Source organism: Giraffa tippelskirchi, chromosome 7 (assembly GCF_054371585.1).
Source record: "Giraffa tippelskirchi isolate mGirTip1 chromosome 7, T2T-mGirTip1v1.2.pri, whole genome shotgun sequence".
In the NCBI taxonomy this organism is placed as follows: Eukaryota; Metazoa; Chordata; class Mammalia; order Artiodactyla; family Giraffidae; genus Giraffa; species Giraffa tippelskirchi.
Genome location: NC_137281.1, coordinates 136,763,002 through 136,782,600, shown reverse-complemented (window position 1 = coordinate 136,782,600; position 19,599 = coordinate 136,763,002). Strand labels below are relative to the sequence as shown.

The 19,599-nt window shown below is 39.9% G+C and overlaps 1 protein-coding gene across 1 annotated transcript in view; it reads left to right on the top strand.

Annotated features, from left to right (window-relative positions):
• The window catches only part of ESR2 (estrogen receptor 2), a 103,839-nt gene that overhangs the window by 62,819 nt on the left and 21,421 nt on the right, over window positions 1-19,599 (top strand). The window contains exons 8-10 of the mRNA XM_081509861.1: window positions 5,888-6,187; window positions 8,965-9,103; window positions 15,409-15,542. Coding sequence (XP_081365987.1) covers window positions 5,888-6,187; window positions 8,965-9,103; window positions 15,409-15,542 — 573 coding nt within the window. The remainder of the gene's footprint in view (window positions 1-5,887; window positions 6,188-8,964; window positions 9,104-15,408; window positions 15,543-19,599) is intronic.

Below are 19,599 nucleotides of genomic sequence, written 5' to 3'. Positions count from 1 at the left end.
GTAACCACTCAGTTGCTCAGTCGTGTCTGACTCTCTGCGACCCCATGAATTGCAGCACGCCAGGCTTCCCTGTCCATCACCAACTCCCGGAGTTTATCCAAACTCATGTCCATTGAGTCGGTGATGCCATCCAGCCATCTCATCCTCTGTCGTCCCCTTCTCCTCCTGCCCCCAATCCTTCCCAGCATCAGGGTCTTTTCCAATGAGTCAACTCTTCGCATGAGGTGGCCAAAGTATTGGAGTTTCAGCTTCAACAACAGTCCCTCCAATGAACACCCAGGACTGATCTCCTTTAGGATGGACTGGTTGGATCTCCTTGCAGTCCAAGGGACTCTCAAGAGTCTTCTCCAACACCACAGTTCAAAAGCATCAGTTCTTCGGTGCTCAACTTTCTTCACCGTCCAACTCTCACATCCATACATGACTACTGGAAAAACCATAGCCTTGAGTAGACGGACCTTTGTTGGCAAAGTAATGTCTCTGCTTCTTAATATGCTATCTAGGTTGGTCATAACTTTCCTTCCAAGGAGTAAGCGTCTTTTAATTTCATGGCTGCAATCACCATCTGCAGTGATTTTGGAGCCCAAAAAAATAAAGTCTGACACTGTTTCCACTATTTCCCCATCTATTTCCCATGAAGTGATGGGACCAGATCCCATGATCTTAGTTTTCTGAATGTTGAGCTTTAAGCCAACTTTTCCACCCTCCTCTTTCACTTTCATCAAGAGGCTCTTTAGTTCCTCTTCACTTTCTGCCATAAGGGTGGTGTCATCTGCATATCTGAGGTTATTGATATTTCTCCTGGCAATCCTGATTCCAGCTTGTGCTTCTTCCAGCCCAGTGTTTCTCATGATGTTACTCTGCATATAAGTTAAATAAGCAGGATGACAATATACAGCCTTGTACTCCTTTTCCTATTTGGAACCAGTCTGTTGTTCCATGTCCAGTTCTAACTGTTGCTGCCTGACCTGCATACAGGTTTCTCAAGAGGCAGGTCAGGTGGTCTGATATTCCTATCTCTTTCAGAATTTTCCACAGTTTATTGTGATCCACACAGTCAAAGGCTTTGGCATAGTCAATAAAGCAGAAATAGATGTTTTTCTGGAACTCTCTTGCTTTTTTGATGATCCAGTGGATGTTGGCAATTTGATCTCTGGTTCCTCTTCCCAACCTGTTTCTACTCATTGTAATTGTTAAATAATATAATTTAAAATTTATGCAAACATATGAAATATGAGTAGGAAAGATAGTTGTTCTTGTGAAAGCTTTGAGTAAAATGTGAAGGACTAACAGCTCTTGGGTTAGGTATGGGTAAGATTAGGGCAAAATCATCATAAACCTAGAAAGAGTCTGCATTAAGATTGCTTTATGAGTGTCTAAGTTCTTGCTCTGTTTTAAGAAAGCTGAAACTGAAAATCGAGAGACAGCGTAACTTGTGATTTAAATTGGCAGAAGTGTTTAAAGAGAAATCCCTTGGCCTTCTAAATAGACTTCAAATAAATATATCATGTTTTAAGTAAAACAATATTTTAAATTGCATATTTTAAGGAAATGATTTCTAATATAATCTTAGGAAAAGAATGTTTTCAATGTGCTAGGATCTGTTAGTGGGTGTTTCTCTTGGTTTAGGACCGGGCAGTAGCACATACACTCCACCTGTAGGGGCCAGTATATGTGGTGAGAAGAACAGGAGGACTGAATCCCTGCATAGATGGAATCTCATTTTTTGGTCTCATCACTTTTTGCTAACTGTGACTGTGCTTAAATGACCTAACCTTTCTGGCCCTCAATTTCCTTATCTCTGAAGCGACATATCTGCTTCACTGAGTTTTGCGAGGAATAAAGACCTAGCACAGTGCGTGGCATTGAACATTACTTTCCCTTCCTTTCTCTCTCTCTCTCGTTGAAAAACACATTTAAGTTAGGAGTACCAGAGTTCAGAGATATACCTAAAATTTTCCTGGAAAAGATCACTGAATTTGACCAAAAAGTCACTGGATAGAGCTAAGAAAAAGACTTGCATTATCTTTGGAGATTACAGAAGAAATGAGATGACTTGATGTGCAAACAGATGGGTATTTTGGCTCTTTATTGACCACGAGGAAAGACCATTAGGAGTGAATTTCCTTAAATGTATTTTTCTCCTTTTCCAGCCCTCTTGTCTGCCCTCCTGAGAAAATCCTTCATCTATATTCTTCCTTCTATCCAATCTCAGAGGACTAGGGCTTCTCCCTGTATTCTGGATCCTCCTGCATAATTCCACTTCCCTCTTTTATTCAGAAATCCTTTCCCTTCAATCAGCACCTTTTTTGTCTTCATTTCCAATCTTGTCCTTTCTGCTGAGTTATTAAGGTTGTTTAAATGGTAGAAGGTTACCCACCCAGGCTAGCTTCAAAGGAAAAGCTTTATTATAAGAATACACTGAAATGCAAATAGCCACAAACTGATCTGAATAACCGTATATCTGATCTGTAGCCCTCTGTTGGGACAACAGCTCAGCATCTTTTGATGCTATCTCTTTATTTGCCTGCTCTATAGACACTTGAAAGTGATTTGCTGGGGAGGTGATATAAAACAGTAGTTAAAAGCACCAGCTCTGGATTCAGACCACTGATTGGGTTTCGGTCCTGCTTCTGCTATTTTCTAGCTTTTCTACCTTGGGCAAGTTACTTGAGCTGTTGTGCCTGGATCCTCTGCTGTATGTTGAAGATAGTGATACCACCTGTCCTCTCAGGCAGTTGTCAGAAAGGGATAATCTATGTACATTAATACACAAAGTCTGGCACATAGAAGCTTCCAGTCTATGATAGCTGCTATGATCATCATTTACCATTGTTGTTGTTGTCGTCATGTTTTTGCTGTGGCACTTTCTAGTATGGAGCACTCCTATTTGATAATTTCTCATTAAGCTCACTCAGAGGCTCACTGAGTGACTCTGCCTAGATTACAGTGTCAAAGCCATAACCCTGGGAATGTCCTTGGTACAGAAATGTGAGTTCTTTGTCGCTGGCTTTATTTTTTGACCATCTCAATTTCATTTTATTCCAGTGTATAGAATGCAACTTGATTTACCATAGGAGCACTATAGATATATTCTAAGGGCTTTATTTTATTGATCCTAACTTAGAATAGGGTCTAGTACATGGAACTTTGTTGGAGAAATTTGGTCAAATAAATTTAAATGTTGGATTCAAAACCTTTCACTTTGTATGGAGTCTGTTTTGTAAACTCCTTATCCTCATATTCTCCACAAAAGAGAAACGTGTGATTAGAAAGATACTTTCTTAAGCAATACATTTTGTCCCATTTTACCCTGGAAGTATAATTTATCTTTAACAATAATAATAATAATATATTATATGTAAAGTAAATAATAATAGCTCTCTATGTGATTACTAATAAAATTAATTATATTCTAGACTTTTAATTCTTACTTTGTTCGATTCAGTTATCCCTAGATGAATAGAGCCCTTCTTTCTACTGTAATTAGCCAAGGATAAGAGAAATTCAGATAAATTTTCTTGGAAATAAATAAATTTGCTCATAACACCTAACTCATATTTCCTTTTATAAATGTGGACAATTGAATTTAGTGAACAAAGGCAATGGTGGGAGTATAAAGAGTAGGCATTCTAAGTTTTAGATTTTCTTTTTAGGGAAAATTTATATAAATGTTGTACCCATGTTAATGACATCCTGACTATGTCTTTTTAAATTCCATTTTACATTTTTTACATTTTATATTTAATCAATGGATATTTAGAAATATTTTGCCTATATATATATAGGGCTTCGGGAATTATATTTTTGTTACTGACTTCTATTTTTATTTTATTGTGGTCAAAGAATATGATCTATATAATAGCAGCTTTAGTTAAAGTTGACCTAGTATGTAATAATTTTTGCAAATTGTTTTGATGTATATGAGTTTAGAATTACTTATCTTTCTTTCATAATCTACTTATGAGACCTTAATAATGATTTTTGTCTTAAAGTTTGTCTGATATTGACAGCAACTCCAATTTATTTGGTTAACTTTTGCCAAATCTTTTTCTGTTCTTTTACTTTCAGTTTTTCTGTATGTTAGATGTATCCCTTAATAACCAGCTATGTTGTTGTTGTTCAGTTGCTCAGTCATGTCCGACTCTTTGAGACCCCATGGACTGCAGCACGCCAGGCTTCCCTGTTCTTCACCATCTCCCAGAGCTTGCTCAAACTCATGTCCATTGGGTCACTGATGCCATCCAACCATCTCATCCCCTGTTATCCCCTTCTCCTGCCTTCAATCTTTCCCAGCATCAGGGTGTTTTCTACTGAGTTGGCTCTTGGCATCAGGTGACCAAAGTATTGGAGTTTCAGCTTCAGCATCAGTCCTTCCAATGAATATTCAGGACTGATTTCCTTTAGGATTGACTGGTTTCATCGCCTTGCAGTCCAAGGGACTCTCAAGAGTCTTCTCCAGCACCACAGTTCAAAAGCATCAGTTCTTTGGCACTCAGCTTTCTTTATAATCCAACTCTCACATCCATACTTGACTCCTGGAAAAACCATAGCTTTGACTAGATGGACCTTTGTCGGCAAAGTAATGTCTCTGCTTTTTAATATGTTGTCTAGGTTGGTCATAACTTTTCTTCCAAGGAGCGAGGGTCTTTTAATTTCATGGCTGCAGTAACCATCTGCAGTGATTTTGGAGCCCAAGAAAATAAAGTCTGTTACTCTTTCCATTGTTTCCTCATCTATTTGCCATGAAGTGATGGGACCAGATGCCATGATCTTAGTGTTTTGAATGTTGAATTTTAAGCCAACTTTTTCACTCTCCTCTTTCACCTTCATCAAGAGGCTCTTTAGTTCCTCTTCACTTTCTGCCATAAGGATGGTGTCATCTGCATATCTGAGATTATTGATATTTCTCCCTGCAACCTTGATTTCAGCTTGTGCTTCATCCAGCCTGGCATTTTACATGATGTACTCTGCATATAAGTTAAATAAGCAGGGTGACAATATGCAGCCTTGATGTACTCTTTTCCCAATTTGAAACCAGTCAGTTGTTCCATGTCCAGTGCTAACTATTGCTTCTTGACCTGCATACAGATTTCTCAGGAGGCAGGTAAGGGGGTCTGGTATTTCCATCTCTTTAAGAATTTTCCACAGTTTGTTGTGATCCACACAGTCAGAGACTTTAGCATAGTCAATGAAGCAGAAATAGATGTTTTTCTGGAATTCTCTTGCTTTTTCTATGATACAACGGATGTTGGCAATTTGATCTCTGGTTCCTCTGCCTTTTCTAAATCCAGCTTGAACATCTAGAATTTCTCAGTTCACATACTGCTGAAGCCTAGCTTGGAGAATTTTGAGCATTATGTCTAGATTAAAAAAATATATCTAATCTCAAATTTTTTCAGTTAACTTATTATTTGAAATAAACTTATTTGTGTAAGTATGTAAAAAGAATATGCAGACACACATACACACGTGCAAAAAAATTTAAGGGTGTATTATAAAAATGTATTATTTATAGTCAGTTCCTACTTTTCCCTATCTTCTGCTTGAAGAAAACTCCTAATTTCATAGTTTGGAAACTCAAGTATGTTAATGCTCTTTAAAAGAAAGGTGGATTTAGATTTAGAAATGGAATAGATGATCTTGAAATGGAAACCTAAAGATCGTTTGTGCTATTGTCTCTAAAAAGTCATTATTGATTTTGCTAATACCTGTCACAAATGTAATAATCTTTAGTACTTGCCTCACAGGCTCCTGTTCTAAGACACATTCTGTGAATAGACTTGGGTTTTACAATGATTTTTGTTTTCATCTTGGTGACCGGGGGAACCTGATGCTGCGTTGGGGAAGAGACGGGGAAAGCACTGTGTGATCTGCTCTCTTTCAGGCTCCCGGAGAGAAAGGTGTGGGTATCGCATAGTGCGAAGGCAGAGAAATTCTGATGAGCAGCTGCACTGCCTGAGCAAAACCAAGAGGAATGGTGGACCCATGACCCGAGTGAGGGAGCTGCTGCTGAGTGCCCTGAGCCCAGAGCAGCTGGTGCTCACGCTCCTGGAGGCCGAGCCGCCCCACGTGCTCGTGAGCCGCCCCAGCGCGCCCTTCACCGAGGCCTCCATGATGATGTCCCTGACCAAGCTGGCCGACAAGGAACTGGTACACATGATCACCTGGGCCAAGAAGATTCCGGGTAGGGCCTTCTCAGTCTTAGTTTTAAATTTATTTGTAGAAAGTCCTGCTCCTAACATTTATGGGGCACGAATACAGAATGGAGGTCTGCAAGCTGTGTCTTGAGTAGTTAGCAGTTTGACAGCTTGATTTATAAGCTTTAAATGGAATACGTCCTTTCTTCTTATCTTGACACTTGTGCCTTTAACACAGGTGGCCAGGTTTCAATTTAGAATTCTTGAATTCCTCTGAGTTCTGTTACCAGACATTGCAGTGCAGAAGGAGTTGTATATGGTGGGCCCCTTCTCTTTCTGTCTCTCTTCGTGTCCACCCCTGCCCCCCGCTGCATTGATCCCACACTACCTTGCACACACCAAATCCTACCTGTTCACATCTCCTACAGACATTAGCTGGTTTGGCTATATCTCATGCCTAGATATGTTCTGGGAAGATAGACCCAGGGAAGAGACCCACCCATGCTCTGGATGTGGGTGTGGGGCCATTTAGGCAGGGAATTGTAAGGTCCTGGGACCTGGAGCATGGTCTAAAAGAAAGGAATCTGGGCTCCACCTTAACCCATCTCCTGGCTGTGGACTCATCACCTTGGGAGGAGGGGTGTGGTCAGGTGAGGGTGGGGTGGGGCACAGTATGACCTTTCACAGTATGAAAGTGAAGGGTTTCTCAGATGCTAAATAGGAATTGTAAAATTTTGTTCCAATAAAGAAAAAAATCAGTAATACATACATAAATGAATAAAATGGATAAATAGAGTAAATCAGCTACAAAAGTAACATGAATCATCAATAAACCTGGAATGCTTTTTAACTTGATAAAATTAAAAATGGGTTTGGTTATTCCTGAATTGTCATTTAGAACATGCATTTTCTATTCTATAATGTGTTCATTTTCCCAGACCAGTTTGTAACATATGCACCCAAGGTACTGCATGGTCACCATCTAGTTATCATTTGAACTGGTATTTCCATGAAAGAATGAGTCAAGGATTCTAACATAGATTGACAGCAACCCATGCTTCCTCTGGAAGGGCTTCTCCATGTACATCTTTCCATTTATCTAAGAAATGAGGTCTCCAAGTTCTAAGTCACTAGGGATGATTCCCATGGCCTAGAGGGCAGCAACTGCATTAGGCACATTTTAAAGATTGAGGGAGCTGGGGCAAGAGCACCTGGGTTTAAGGGTCTCAGATAATAGGATCCATAGGGGTCATTTGTTGGCTTCTGAGCTTTCTGAGAATTTTCAGGTTTTTCCACTTCAGTTTTGATGGTTTAACATCTTCTCCTTTGCCAGAATGATGTGTTTTTTTTTTTTTTTTTTTCTGAGCTCTTTCCCATAGGTGACAATACTGGTGCAGTTTCCTCTAGCTTTTGTTCTACGTGTATGCCAAATCTAGTTTTCAAGACCCCACGTGGAGAGTGGTGATTAATTACTTCTGAGAGCTGTGTAGCTTCTTTGTGCCAAAGCAAAATGGATCTCTTAAGCTGCATCAGTCCCTCTTCAAGCCTGGTGTTTTGGAAAATTTTCTGAAAGCTTAGGCATAGTCTGAAGTTGTGGGATTTTTTCCCCCCACTTTCTCAGCTAGCATAGTCATTGTCTAGAACAACAACAAAAAAATATAGTCTATCACCTAGCTTTGGCTTTGTTGAAGATCTATAAGTATAAAAAGCTTGATCTCCCTTGGGCAGGCTTGTTGTCTGTAACTGTGGGTGAGGTTGGAATGTGTACACTCAGGAATGTGAACTGAGTGTGTAGGATGTGGCTTTGGAAAGGATTTATCCATCTTTCCATCAGCTCTCCTTTGTTCAGATTTCTGTTATAATTGTTCAAAGAGTTGAACCACATGTGCTCTCTGTGCCATAGTTTCCTCATCTGTAAAATGAGGATGATGAGAGATTTCACCTCTAGGAAATTCTCAGAGGTAGGCAATTGTTGCCCCCATTTTTCCTGTAAGAAAAACAAAGACTTAAAAGAAGATTAAGTAACTAGCTGAAATGAGGCTGAGCAAGGGTTCTAACCAAAGTCCATTGCACTCCAAGGTCATTTGTTTGTTGACTATATATATATTATACGGCTTCCTCCTGTTATCATGACTTATGGAGGAAGCACCAGTGATCTCTGCTTCTGAAGTTTTCCCTTAAGGACCTATTTTTGTTGTTATGTGTGTTCTTCAGCAAAGAATAGCCCAGAGACAAGTGCACCTACTCAGAAGAATGATTCTAATACTAGATGGGAAAGGGTAAGCCATTGGGGAAACTCTTTCAGCTGGAACTTTGACTTTCTGCAGGAGCTGACCCTGTTTTCTCTGCGAGTCTCCCACCCATCACCCTCACTATCCCATCCTCCTCCTCCTCCTGCCCCCATCATGGGCTGGGCCAGACAGGCAGACCCTCTGGCTGGCGTCTGAACTCTATCTTTCTCAGTAGTGCAGAGGGATCATTGGGATATAACTAACAAAGGTCAGTGCCAGCTTTGTCTTCTTCCCTAGCATCTGTCTGGGAGCTGTATAAGCCCAGCTAATAATCCTTTGGAAATTCTGAATGATGTACATTTCTCTCTAGAAGGGGTTCGAGACTAGAAGTTGTGAGTTACTCACTCTGAATTCAGGATTTTCTTCCTCATTAGTTATTAACCACATCTCTAAAATATTGATTTCCCCTGCCCTCTGGGTGATTTGTGTTTTCTTAGCTTTTCAAAACTTGCTCTTCTTCTTTTTTCTTTCTTTATGGAATCAGGGAGCTGAGAAGGAGGGCGGGTGTGCTCACAGCCTCTTGCTTTCCCCAGGCTTCGTGGAGCTCAGCCTGTACGACCAAGTGCGGCTCTTGGAGAGCTGCTGGTTGGAGGTGCTCATGGTGGGGCTGATGTGGCGCTCCATCAACCACCCCGGCAAGCTCATCTTTGCTCCAGACCTCGTTCTGGACAGGTGAGACACACCTTCCTTGTATTTCTTCTCCAACTTGAATGAAGTGCCAAGTGAAGTGGGAACAGAGTCCTGAGTTCTGCAATGAACACCTCACTCCTGAAAGGGCAGGTGGGAGGAGAAGGTTGTAAGCTCCTTCACTGGGTCAAGAACCTGAGAAAGGAGAACCTGAGTGCTCTGCGTTACAAAACATCCATTTTCGGGTTTTAATTTTTAAGTTGTCCTGCTGTTCTTTCCACTCGTAGGGGCCATTTACATCTCCAGCTATCTGGACAGGCGGTAAAATTCAAATCTACCAAGTTTATTCTTACATGCTTTAACTCACTCTAACTACACATATTATATAGAATTTTGGGCAAAGCAGTGGAAGGAATGGTTATTAAACCCAGATTGAAAGTTGATGGAAACTGGGGAATGATAGTGTTAATGCTATAATTTGGTTGCATTTAGTTTTCTTTTGAAGATGGCATGGAAAAGAAATCACTTTTTAATTGACTTAGTAAACTGTACATGGAGGGAAAGCTGGAACGTATAGCAACACTGAAGCTTTTTAGTAGGAAAAGTAGAACACTTTCTTGGTGTTGTATTTGAACTGTTCGAAAATCTCCATGGACATTGATTTTTGTCTTCCTTGTATTGAAAAAGTGCTAGTGTTGAGTGTTCAGTCACTTTGGACCCTAAGCCTGGAGGGAAAGGATGCCTACTGCTGTGAATAGAAAGGATCTGCCCCCAGCTCTTGGCACTACCTCTTTAGATCTTCAGAAGCTCCCCATGCACACCTTACTCAGATGAAAAGTAATAGCCAGGGTGTTAGCACCTGTTCCTCCTGTTGTTGGGGATGATGGCATTGACAAGAGCACTGTTCTAAGTGATGGAGGTGTTTTGGTGGAGAGCAGGGCCTTTGAGAGGAGCTGGAGCATGGGCTATGGCTCTAGTAGGAGCAAGCCCAGAGGGAGGTTCTGGAAGCCCAGACCCTTCAGTAACAATCAAAATAGCTAACTTATTGGCCTGTGTGTGCCAGGCACCATCTTAAGCACTAATGTCTTAGGTCATTACATCTTCACAGTAGCCCTTTTTGGGTGAACACCATTATTATCCCTTTCCTTCAGATATGGAAGTGGGAGGTTAGGTAAATTGCCTGCAGTTATGGTGATGGAGCTGGACACAGGGACTGGCTGTGAAGTTCACCCTCTTACCAACAACAGTACATGCCTCTCAGCAGGATAGAGAACTAGATGAGCAAAGAGGAGGAGGCCAAACGCAAAGGAACTTTCTGCTTTATTCTTTTATCTTAGAACAACTCTATTTTACTCTCTGGCCATTTCAGAAAACCTACTCCTCCAGTTGTCATTTCAGGGTACCATGGTGCAAGGCAGGCTGAAGGCCAAGCACCCAGTCACACTATCACTGTCATTCATTCCTTCATTCAGTATGTTCCACTTGGAATTTAGATAAAGGTGCACAGACACACACACACACACACATATGAATATACACACGTAATTCCCTAGAAGTTAGTGCTAGGAAGAAGTTCTATCCTTCGGTGAACTAATACATTTGCAGACTCTGGGACTGGGTTTGCTTTTTTGTGTTGATTTCCAAAGTGTTGCCACATTTAGTGTTGATTTTCAGTGACTGTTTCATTCCTTGGTTTTTAGTACAACAAACTCGCCTCTTTGTATGGGTTCAACTCCTATATGTAAATAGGTTACTGTAAATTGACACACATTCCAGTTAAATTTTAGGCCTACCTGTTGGTTAAGTAATAGAAGAAAAATAAGTAATTTTTCTTATATATTTGTTTTAATTAGACTCACGTTAGAAGAGAAGAATTGATAGAAATTGTGTGTATTTGAGTGTAGAAGAAGAGTTCTTGGGAATTGTAAATGCATTCACATTGAACAGGCATTTTTCTTTGAGTGTCTACTAGTGGTTATTTTTTGTTGCAGTCCCTACTTGCTTTGAGTACTCTGTGAAGTCTAGAATTTCAAGTCTCAGATTCTTATTACATCTACTATATATACAGCATAAATATATTTTAGTGTAATGGGTATATATCTGGAGGAATTGCTTATTCAAGCATGTTTAAAAATTTTTGACAATTCCAAAAGTCAAATTATTTACCATAAAGGAGTTCTAATGTGCATCTTTCTGCAATGTGAATAAAACTTTTTCACACTACTTGAAAGTAACTGTCTTTTTGTGGATTGTCCTTTTAGAGTTCCTTTATGTGGTGAAAGTGAAAGTGAAGTCACTCAGTTGTGTCCGACTCTGCGACTCCATGGACTGTAAGCTACCACGCTCCTCCATCCATGGGATTTTCCAAGCAAGAGTACTGGAGTGGGGTGCCATTTCCTTCTCCAGGGGATCTCCCCAACCCAGGGATTGAACCCAGGTCTCCCACATTGTAGGCAGACGCTTTACCATCTGAGCTACCAAGGAAGTCCTCATAATGGTAGTATGACCATTTAAGCAAGGGATACAACTAAATTAGCCTATTTGTGGAGACTGAGACTATAATTTCTGTTTCCCTTTATTCTTGTTGAGGCTTCTGTAGTGAAAAAACTTGAACATACTGAGGATGAGAGGAAAATCCAGGTATCTCAGCTTATTTCTAACAAGGTAGCTCTTTAGGTAATCACTAGAATTCCAATTCACATGAAGATCTACCAGAGAATTTGAACTTCTACTTATTCGAGAAATCATATATGCTAAGACATTATGTGTCCTTAACACCAGTAGAAAACTGTCAAATGTTATTAAAAAGTCAGAGGAAGTGGATGTTTATGGAGTTCTGTGGGCTGACAAGTGTAAATGTGCTGAGTTTTCATTCATGTTAGGTATTTTTGTATTGAATTTTCTTCAAGAGACCCACAGAATTTTCACTTCTAAATTTTTATTTCCCCTTTGTACTCAGGTCATTTCACCTTAGTTGAATATTAAAGTCCTTCCCATGTGTCTCCCAACCCCATCGCCTCTCACATAGGTAGACAAGTTGTGGTCCTTTAGCCACATGTATGCTGTCAGTACAAAGCAGTGAACTCCAAAGGGAAGCCTACTCTTTCAAGATGTCCTTGGTATCAAACGGAATATTTTTCTTTTCTAAAGGGTGGTTATCAAATAATAGTCTGCTTGAAACTACTACTTTTATTTTTATTTAGCACTGGTTTATGGGTAAATGGGCTTCCCTGGTAGTTCAGCTGGTAAAGAATCTGCCTGCAATGCAGGAGACCCTGATTCAATTCCTGGGTCAGGAAGATTCCCTGGAAAAGGGATAGGCTACCCACTCTAGTATTCTTGGTCTTCCCTGGTGGCTCAGCTGGATTCGATCCCTGGGTTGGGAAGATCCCCTGGAGAAAGGAACGGCAACCCACTCCAGTATTCTGGCCTGGAGAATTCCATGGACTATATATAGTCTGTGGGGTCACAAAGAGTCAGACATGATGAGTGAGTTTCACTTTCACTGTGGATAAATGGGGTGTAAAAATAAATTTCCATGAGTAGTTTTGTTTGATATATTGTTTTAATATTTTAAAATCCAACTCATATACCTACTAGATTGACACCTCATATACCCAGTTGGTTGAATTCACATCTTTTAAACCTGTCCTAATATCTTTCTCATAAATCAGTGTCAATCCATAGTTACTTTCAGGATAAATGAAATAGGTTTCGTTGATATTTTAAAGTCCTTCCTCACTGTTCTGTATAATTCATCTTAAAGTAGAACTTTAATTAGGGTGTCCTTTATAAAGTAAGGGCTTCCCTAATAGCTCAGTTGGTAAAGAATCTGCCTGCAATGCAGGAGACACCAGTTCCATTCTTGGGTCAGGAAGATCTGCTGGAGAAGGAATAGGCTACCTACTCCAGTATTCTTGGGCTTCCCTTGTGACTCAGCTGGTAAAGAATCTGCCTGCAATGCAAGAGACCTGGGTTCAATCCCTGGGTTGGGAAGATCCCCTGGAGAATGGAAAGGCTACCCACTCCAGTATTCTGGCCTGGAGAATACCATGGACGGTATAGTCCATGGGGTCGCAAAGAGTCGGACATGACTGAGAGACTGTCACTTTATAAAGTATTTTACCTTATGGCCTCTATGTTTCTCATATTTCTTTTCTAAAAATTTGTTTGGTTTCTACAGCCTGTGAAGTGAATAAAAATATTTTAATCTTGCCCGCCCCCCCCCCAAATGAGATGGTTGGCTATCATACTTGCTGGAGAAAGCAATCAGACCTAGTTCTTTACAATGGGTTTAGAAATTCTCTTTTTCCATGAGGTACATATGTTCTGATTTTTTTGAGTTGCAGCGTTCATCAGGGCTTAAGATACCATGTAATATAAGTTCTCCCTCCATTTTTGAAATATGAATTTACACTTAAAATACCATGTATTTTAATGAGGAAACAGTGCTAACTTCAGTATTTAGGGATGTGTTCTTAGGCTCAGGTGACAGCCTCTGCAAAGTAAGTTTAATTTCAAAGGAGTCCTCTTATACTACTTGGGGAAGTAGATGTGTGCGTGTGTGCACATGTGTGCCTATGACTTCTCCTCTGAGTCTCACAAAAGAGTAAAGAGCCAAACTACTAAACTGTCAATGCAGGACTTGGATTTTTTGTTTTTGGCCCCAGAGATATTTTAAAACTAACTTTTTCTCAGTATCAAATGTCCTTAAACCCATCAATTACAATTTCCAGTAACTCATTATCCTAGGCAGAGTGATTTGGTGATTGGCTTGAGGGGCATTCAGTGAATAAGTATTCCTTGTGCCTCTGCTGTGTTCAGGGCATGCATGTCCTTACTGAACAGTTGCAGCAAGTTGCCTGGGATAGGCCAGAGCAGGGGAGGTGGGTGGATGGCACGTGGAGGACTGGGGTTTCCTATAGGTTTTGGCACCTTTGGCTCTGATTCTTCAAAGTGGCCTTTCCCTTAGAAGTGACTTCTAAGGAGCATGATATTTTATCATTTAAACTGTACACTTTCAGAAATTCTGGACTGGTTGCTGAGGATACCACACTTATTTGCCAAAGTGTGCAGTTTGCGTACTTGTAACTTTGTATAGTGAGTTTGCAGGAATGTGAATGCTGTGGCCTGCAGGATACTGGTGAGTGGCCATCATAGCACCAAATAGGAAAGGCTTTACCAAGATTGGTGGTACCTACTGGTGTCAGTTCACTGAACTCTACGGAGGCCCTTTCTCCAAACACCACCATCGCTGGAAATGTCCTGGGTTGGGATTGGAGGAAGGAGGAGGGACTAGCCAGTTCTTTGAAGATCTCAGGTCCCCTTCAGGGGCTGCTGCAGAGACTGAAAATGAAACTTGCAGAAATTCACTTTTACCACAGCTGCCCTTTGCTGTGTACTGCAGGCTTTTAGAAGCAAATGAAACTTTCATGACAAAATCATCTAACTGCTTGCTTGTCAAGCACTTACAATAGCGCTATGACTGATGATAATGCACGGTTTTTTGGTGGGGGGGGAAGCAGTGAGGTGGAATAATGTGTGTCTGGCTGAAGTGAATTGAAGCTGGTATTTTCTTGATGCAGTTCAAGTAATTTACTTCAAAGGTACGCTTATACAGTTCATTTCCATAAGGAGTGCTCAAAAGAATTTTGATTATACGGTCCAATGTTTGTCTAAAGCTTTTGCTTAAAAATAATCTTTGGTAAGTCAAAATTACCACATCTTCATTTCTCCCTTCCTTTCCTGATTCTGATCTACCTTCTATAATTTTGATTTCTTTGTATGTCATAGTAGTTTTTTTTCAAACTACATTTAAATGTCTGTTTATTGCCCCACTAGTTTCTAACTGACCACCAGGATATGAGAGTTAAGCTCTAGATATACTGTTATTTCGTTTTGGAATATTTGCTTCTGTAATGTTCAGTCTTTTCTCATTAATACTTTAGAGTCTTCTGATGAGAACATGAACTGTCTCTTTTTAATAAAATATGTCATATTCTGAGGGCTGGCTGGCTGAAATAGTTTAAATCGAAAATAATAAACAGATATGATATTCCTTTAAGAAAACATTTGGTGAACAGGTAGAAGGAAAATGTACTTCCAGTGCACACTATTGCCTAAATAGTATTTATTCAAATATTTGGTTCAGGGACTTATAGGAAATGCCCTATCTTTCTTATATAAAAATTATTCTGGTAATTTCATATTTCTGGGTGTGCTCTCATTACTACCTTGTTATAGTTAAAGGGTACACCAGATGAAATTTGAGATTAAAAAGAAGATACTCCTTATTTTTGATGGTTACCTGAAGCTGTATGTTTCTTACATTTCCAAATGGACTTTTGTAGGGATGAAGGGAAATGTGTTGAAGGAATTCTGGAAATCTTTGACATGCTCCTGGCAACGACTTCAAGGTTTCGTGAGTTAAAACTCCAACACAAAGAATATCTCTGTGTCAAGGCCATGATCCTCCTCAACTCCAGTAAGTAACCACACAGCTGGGCCATGTCTTATGGGGGAGAGATGCTGTTTCTAGAGTCAGTGTGGTGTTGAGGAGTACAGAATTTCTTATTTTATTTAAAAAGGGGAAAATGGCTTTCTTAATGATTTCTCTGTTTCATTTGTAGGGATTTAAACTGTACTTAACTTTTGGTAATTTGAATATGAATTATTCATTAGGTGAATTACTGGTGGTAATTTAAAAAGTGGCTCAAGCCACTCCACCAGAAAAGGAAAAAATGAACTTTAAAATGTTTACCTTGCATCGTTTTGTGTTTTTTTTACATTCTAATTTATTTTATTGTGGTGTAACTGACATATTGGGTTTCCCAGGTGACTCAGTGGCAAAGAATCTGCCTGCCAATGCAAGAGATGCAGGAGACTCAGGTTTGATCCATGGGTTGAGAAGATCCCCTGGAGTAGGAAATGGCAACTCCAGTATTTTTTTTTTTAAGTAAAGATGCTTCAGTATTCTTGCCTTGGAAATTCCATGGACAGAGGAGCCTGGTGGGCAATAGTCCATGGGGTCACAAAGAGTCAGACAGAACTTAGTGACTGAGCACCCACACAATTGACATAACATGGTATTATTTAACATGTACAACATAAATGATTTGAATTTGTGTAGTTGAGAGATGATCACATTAAGTGTGTATGTCAATTCCAATCTCCCAATTTATCCCGCTCCCCCCATAAGTTTGTTTTCTACATCTGTGACTCTATTTCTGTTTTGAATTAATTAATAAGTTCATTTGTATCACTTTTTAAGATTTCACATATAAGCAATATAATATTTGTCTTTCTCTGTGTGACTTACTTTACATAGTATGATAATCTCTAGGTCCATCCATGTTGTTATAAATGGTGTTATTTCATTCTTTTTAATGGCTGAATAATATTCTGTTGTATATATGTACCACTTCTTCTTTATTCAGTCATCTGTAGATGGACATTTAGGTTGTTTCCATGTTTTGACTATTGTAAATAATGCTGCAATGAACATTAGGGTTGCATGTGTCTGTTTGAATTATGGTTTCCTCCAGATATATGCCCAGGAGTGGAATGACTGGATCATATGGTAGTTCTATTTTTATTTTTTAATGAACCTCTGTACTGTTCTCCGGTACAGATGCTATACCAATTTATATTTGCAGCAACAGTGTAGGAGAGTTTCCTTTTCTCCATACGCTCTCCAGCATTTATTATTTGTAGACTTTTTGATGATGGCCTTTCTGACTAGTGTGAGGTGATACTTCATTGTAGTTTTGATTTGGATTTCTCTGATAATCAGTGGTGTTGAGCATCTTTTCATGTGCTTTCTGGCCATCTGTATGTCTTCTTTGGAGAAATGTCTGTTTATATCTTCCATTCATTTTGCAGTTGGGCTGTTTGTTTTTCTTTGGTATTGAGCTTCATGAGCTGCTTGTATGTCTTGGAGATTAATCCCTTGTTGGTTGCTTCATTTGCAAATATTTTCTCCCATTCTGTGGGTTGTCTTTTTGTTTATGGTTTCCTTTGATGTGCAGAAGCTTTTAGGTTTAATTAGGCCCAAATTAAATTTAAATAAACAAATTTAATTTATTTTTGCTTTTATATTCATTACTCTAGGAGGTGAATCAAAAAAGATATTGTTGGGATTTATGTCAGAGAGTGTTCTGCTTAGGGCTTCCCAGGTGGTGCTAGTGGTAAAGAACCCACCTACAATTCAGGAGACATAAGAGATGCAGATTTGATCCCTGTGTCGGGAAGATCCCCTGGAGAAAGGCATGCCAATCCACTTCAGTATTCTTGCCTGGAGAGTCCCGTGAACAGAGGAGCCTGCTGGGCTGTAGTCCATAGGTCACAAAGAGTCGGACATGACTTAGCATGAATGCACGTGTTCTGCTTACGTTTTCCTCTAAGGGTTTTATAGTGTCCGGCCTTACATTTAGGTCTTTGATCCATTTCAAATTTATTTTTGTGTATGGTGTTAGAAAGTGTCCTAATTCCATTTTTTCACATGTAGCTGTCCAGTTTTCCCAGCACCACTTATTGAAGATACTATCTTTTCTCCATTGTATTTTCTTGCCTCCTTTGTCATAGATTAGTTGACCATAAGTCCCTGAGTTTATTTCTGGGCTTTCTATCTTGTTTCATTGATCTACATTTCTGTTTTTGTGTCAATACCATATTAGTTGATTACTGTGGTTTTGTAGTATCGATTGAGGTCAGGGAGTCTGATTCTTCTAGCTTTGTTTTGCTTTCTCAGGATTTCTTTGGTCATTCAGGGTGTTTCGTGTTTCTGTATAAATTTTAGAATTTTTTTGTTCCAGTTCTGTGAAAAATGTCATTGGTAATTTGATAGGGATTGCTTTGGGTTATTTTGACAGTATTGATTCTTATGATACAAGAATCCTTCTATATGGATAGTTGTGCCATGCTTAGTTGCTCAGTTGTGTCTGACTCTTTGCGACCCTATGGTCTGTAGCTCACCAGGCTCTTCTGTCCATGGGGATTCTCCAGGAAAGAATACTGGAATGGGTTGCCATGTCCTCCTCCAGGGTACCTTCCCAACCCAGGGTTAGAACCCAGGTCTCCTGCATTTCAAGTGGATTCTTTACCATCTGAGCCACCAGGGAAGCCCATGAATACTGGAGGGGGTAGCCTATCGCTTCTCCAGAGGATCTTCCCGACCCAGGAATCAAACTGGGGTCTCCTGCATTGCAGACAGATTCCCTGCAGCTGAGCTACCAGGGAATCTCTATGGATAGTTACTTTCATAAAATAAAAAAAAATTTTGAAAAGTACTAAGCCCTAGTATTTTATTGTTACATTCAGTTGATTTAAAATTACTCTATCAGTTGCTGTAAGAGTTTCCAAATGCTTACCCTCAATTTTTACTTCTCTCTTTGTGTACGGGTAACAGGTCATACTTTGAGTAACTCTAGTATTGAGCAGGAAGTATTGTCTGGGAGATAACTGGGTCATGGTACATGGACAGGGTGAGGGGAGGAAGTTAGGTCTTGAAGGAGGGGAGAGGGGGAATGAAGAAGAAATTTGAAGGTCACATGAAGCTCAGAGACCCTGAAGACAACTTTGGGTACTTCCTTGTTGGGTCTCAATCTGACCTTACTTATAAGACAAGACGTTTCCCCTGCACCCAATGTACTCTCTACACCATATCTAGAAAACAAACATTTGTGAGTAGAAATAGTAAATCGTTGGACAAGTGAAAATTGTAGGGGAAGTGAAGAAGACTGCTAAATGTTTTGAGGCTTTTATCACCTTCTTGACATTGACTGTTACCATTCACTTTCTATAGAATAATTTGAGGACACAGCTTACATCAGCGATTAAGTTGATGTGCATATAGGTAATGACCAGGTGGGACATTTGAAACTGCTTGTGGAAGGAAATCAGCTTTTTCATATCTTGTCTTTGAATCTACCTACCTACATTATCTCAAATGTTTGCTGTTGTTTGTCTCTGTTAAAAGGAAGATTTCCCTGGAAAGTTCATTTGTACCTTGGCACAAGAGGATTATCAAATGCCAAATCATGGGACTTCTCTCACTTGCAGAAATAACTTAGGAGTCTTTTCTATGTAGCAGAGTGCTCCTTGGAAAGCAGTTGCTTCTTGTTAGAACACTTTGATGTGTAAAGGCTTCTGTTTGGCGAGGCTCCTTACAGACATTTTAGCCTCTGAGACATCATGTTGTGCTGTTAGGAAGCTAGAAGCATCATCTGTGCAAATGGGAAAGGTTAAGGCTGCGGCGTTCCTCCTGCAGCATCTCACAGAGCTGCCATGTGGAGGGAATTACAAAGGGTGAGGCAGGCATGTGATGTACTTATTGCTCATGGTGGTAAATGGGTAGAATTTGTTTACAGTAAACCCAAATTTAAGAAATCTTCTTTTAAAAAGTATTTTTGGCCTGGTGGTCAAAACAGTTCTCAAAGTGAATATATTCTTTTTTTTTTTTTAAGCTGTGCCACATGGCATGTGGGATCTTCATTCTCTGACCAGGGATCAAGCCTGTGTCTCCTGCAGGGGAAGCACAGAGT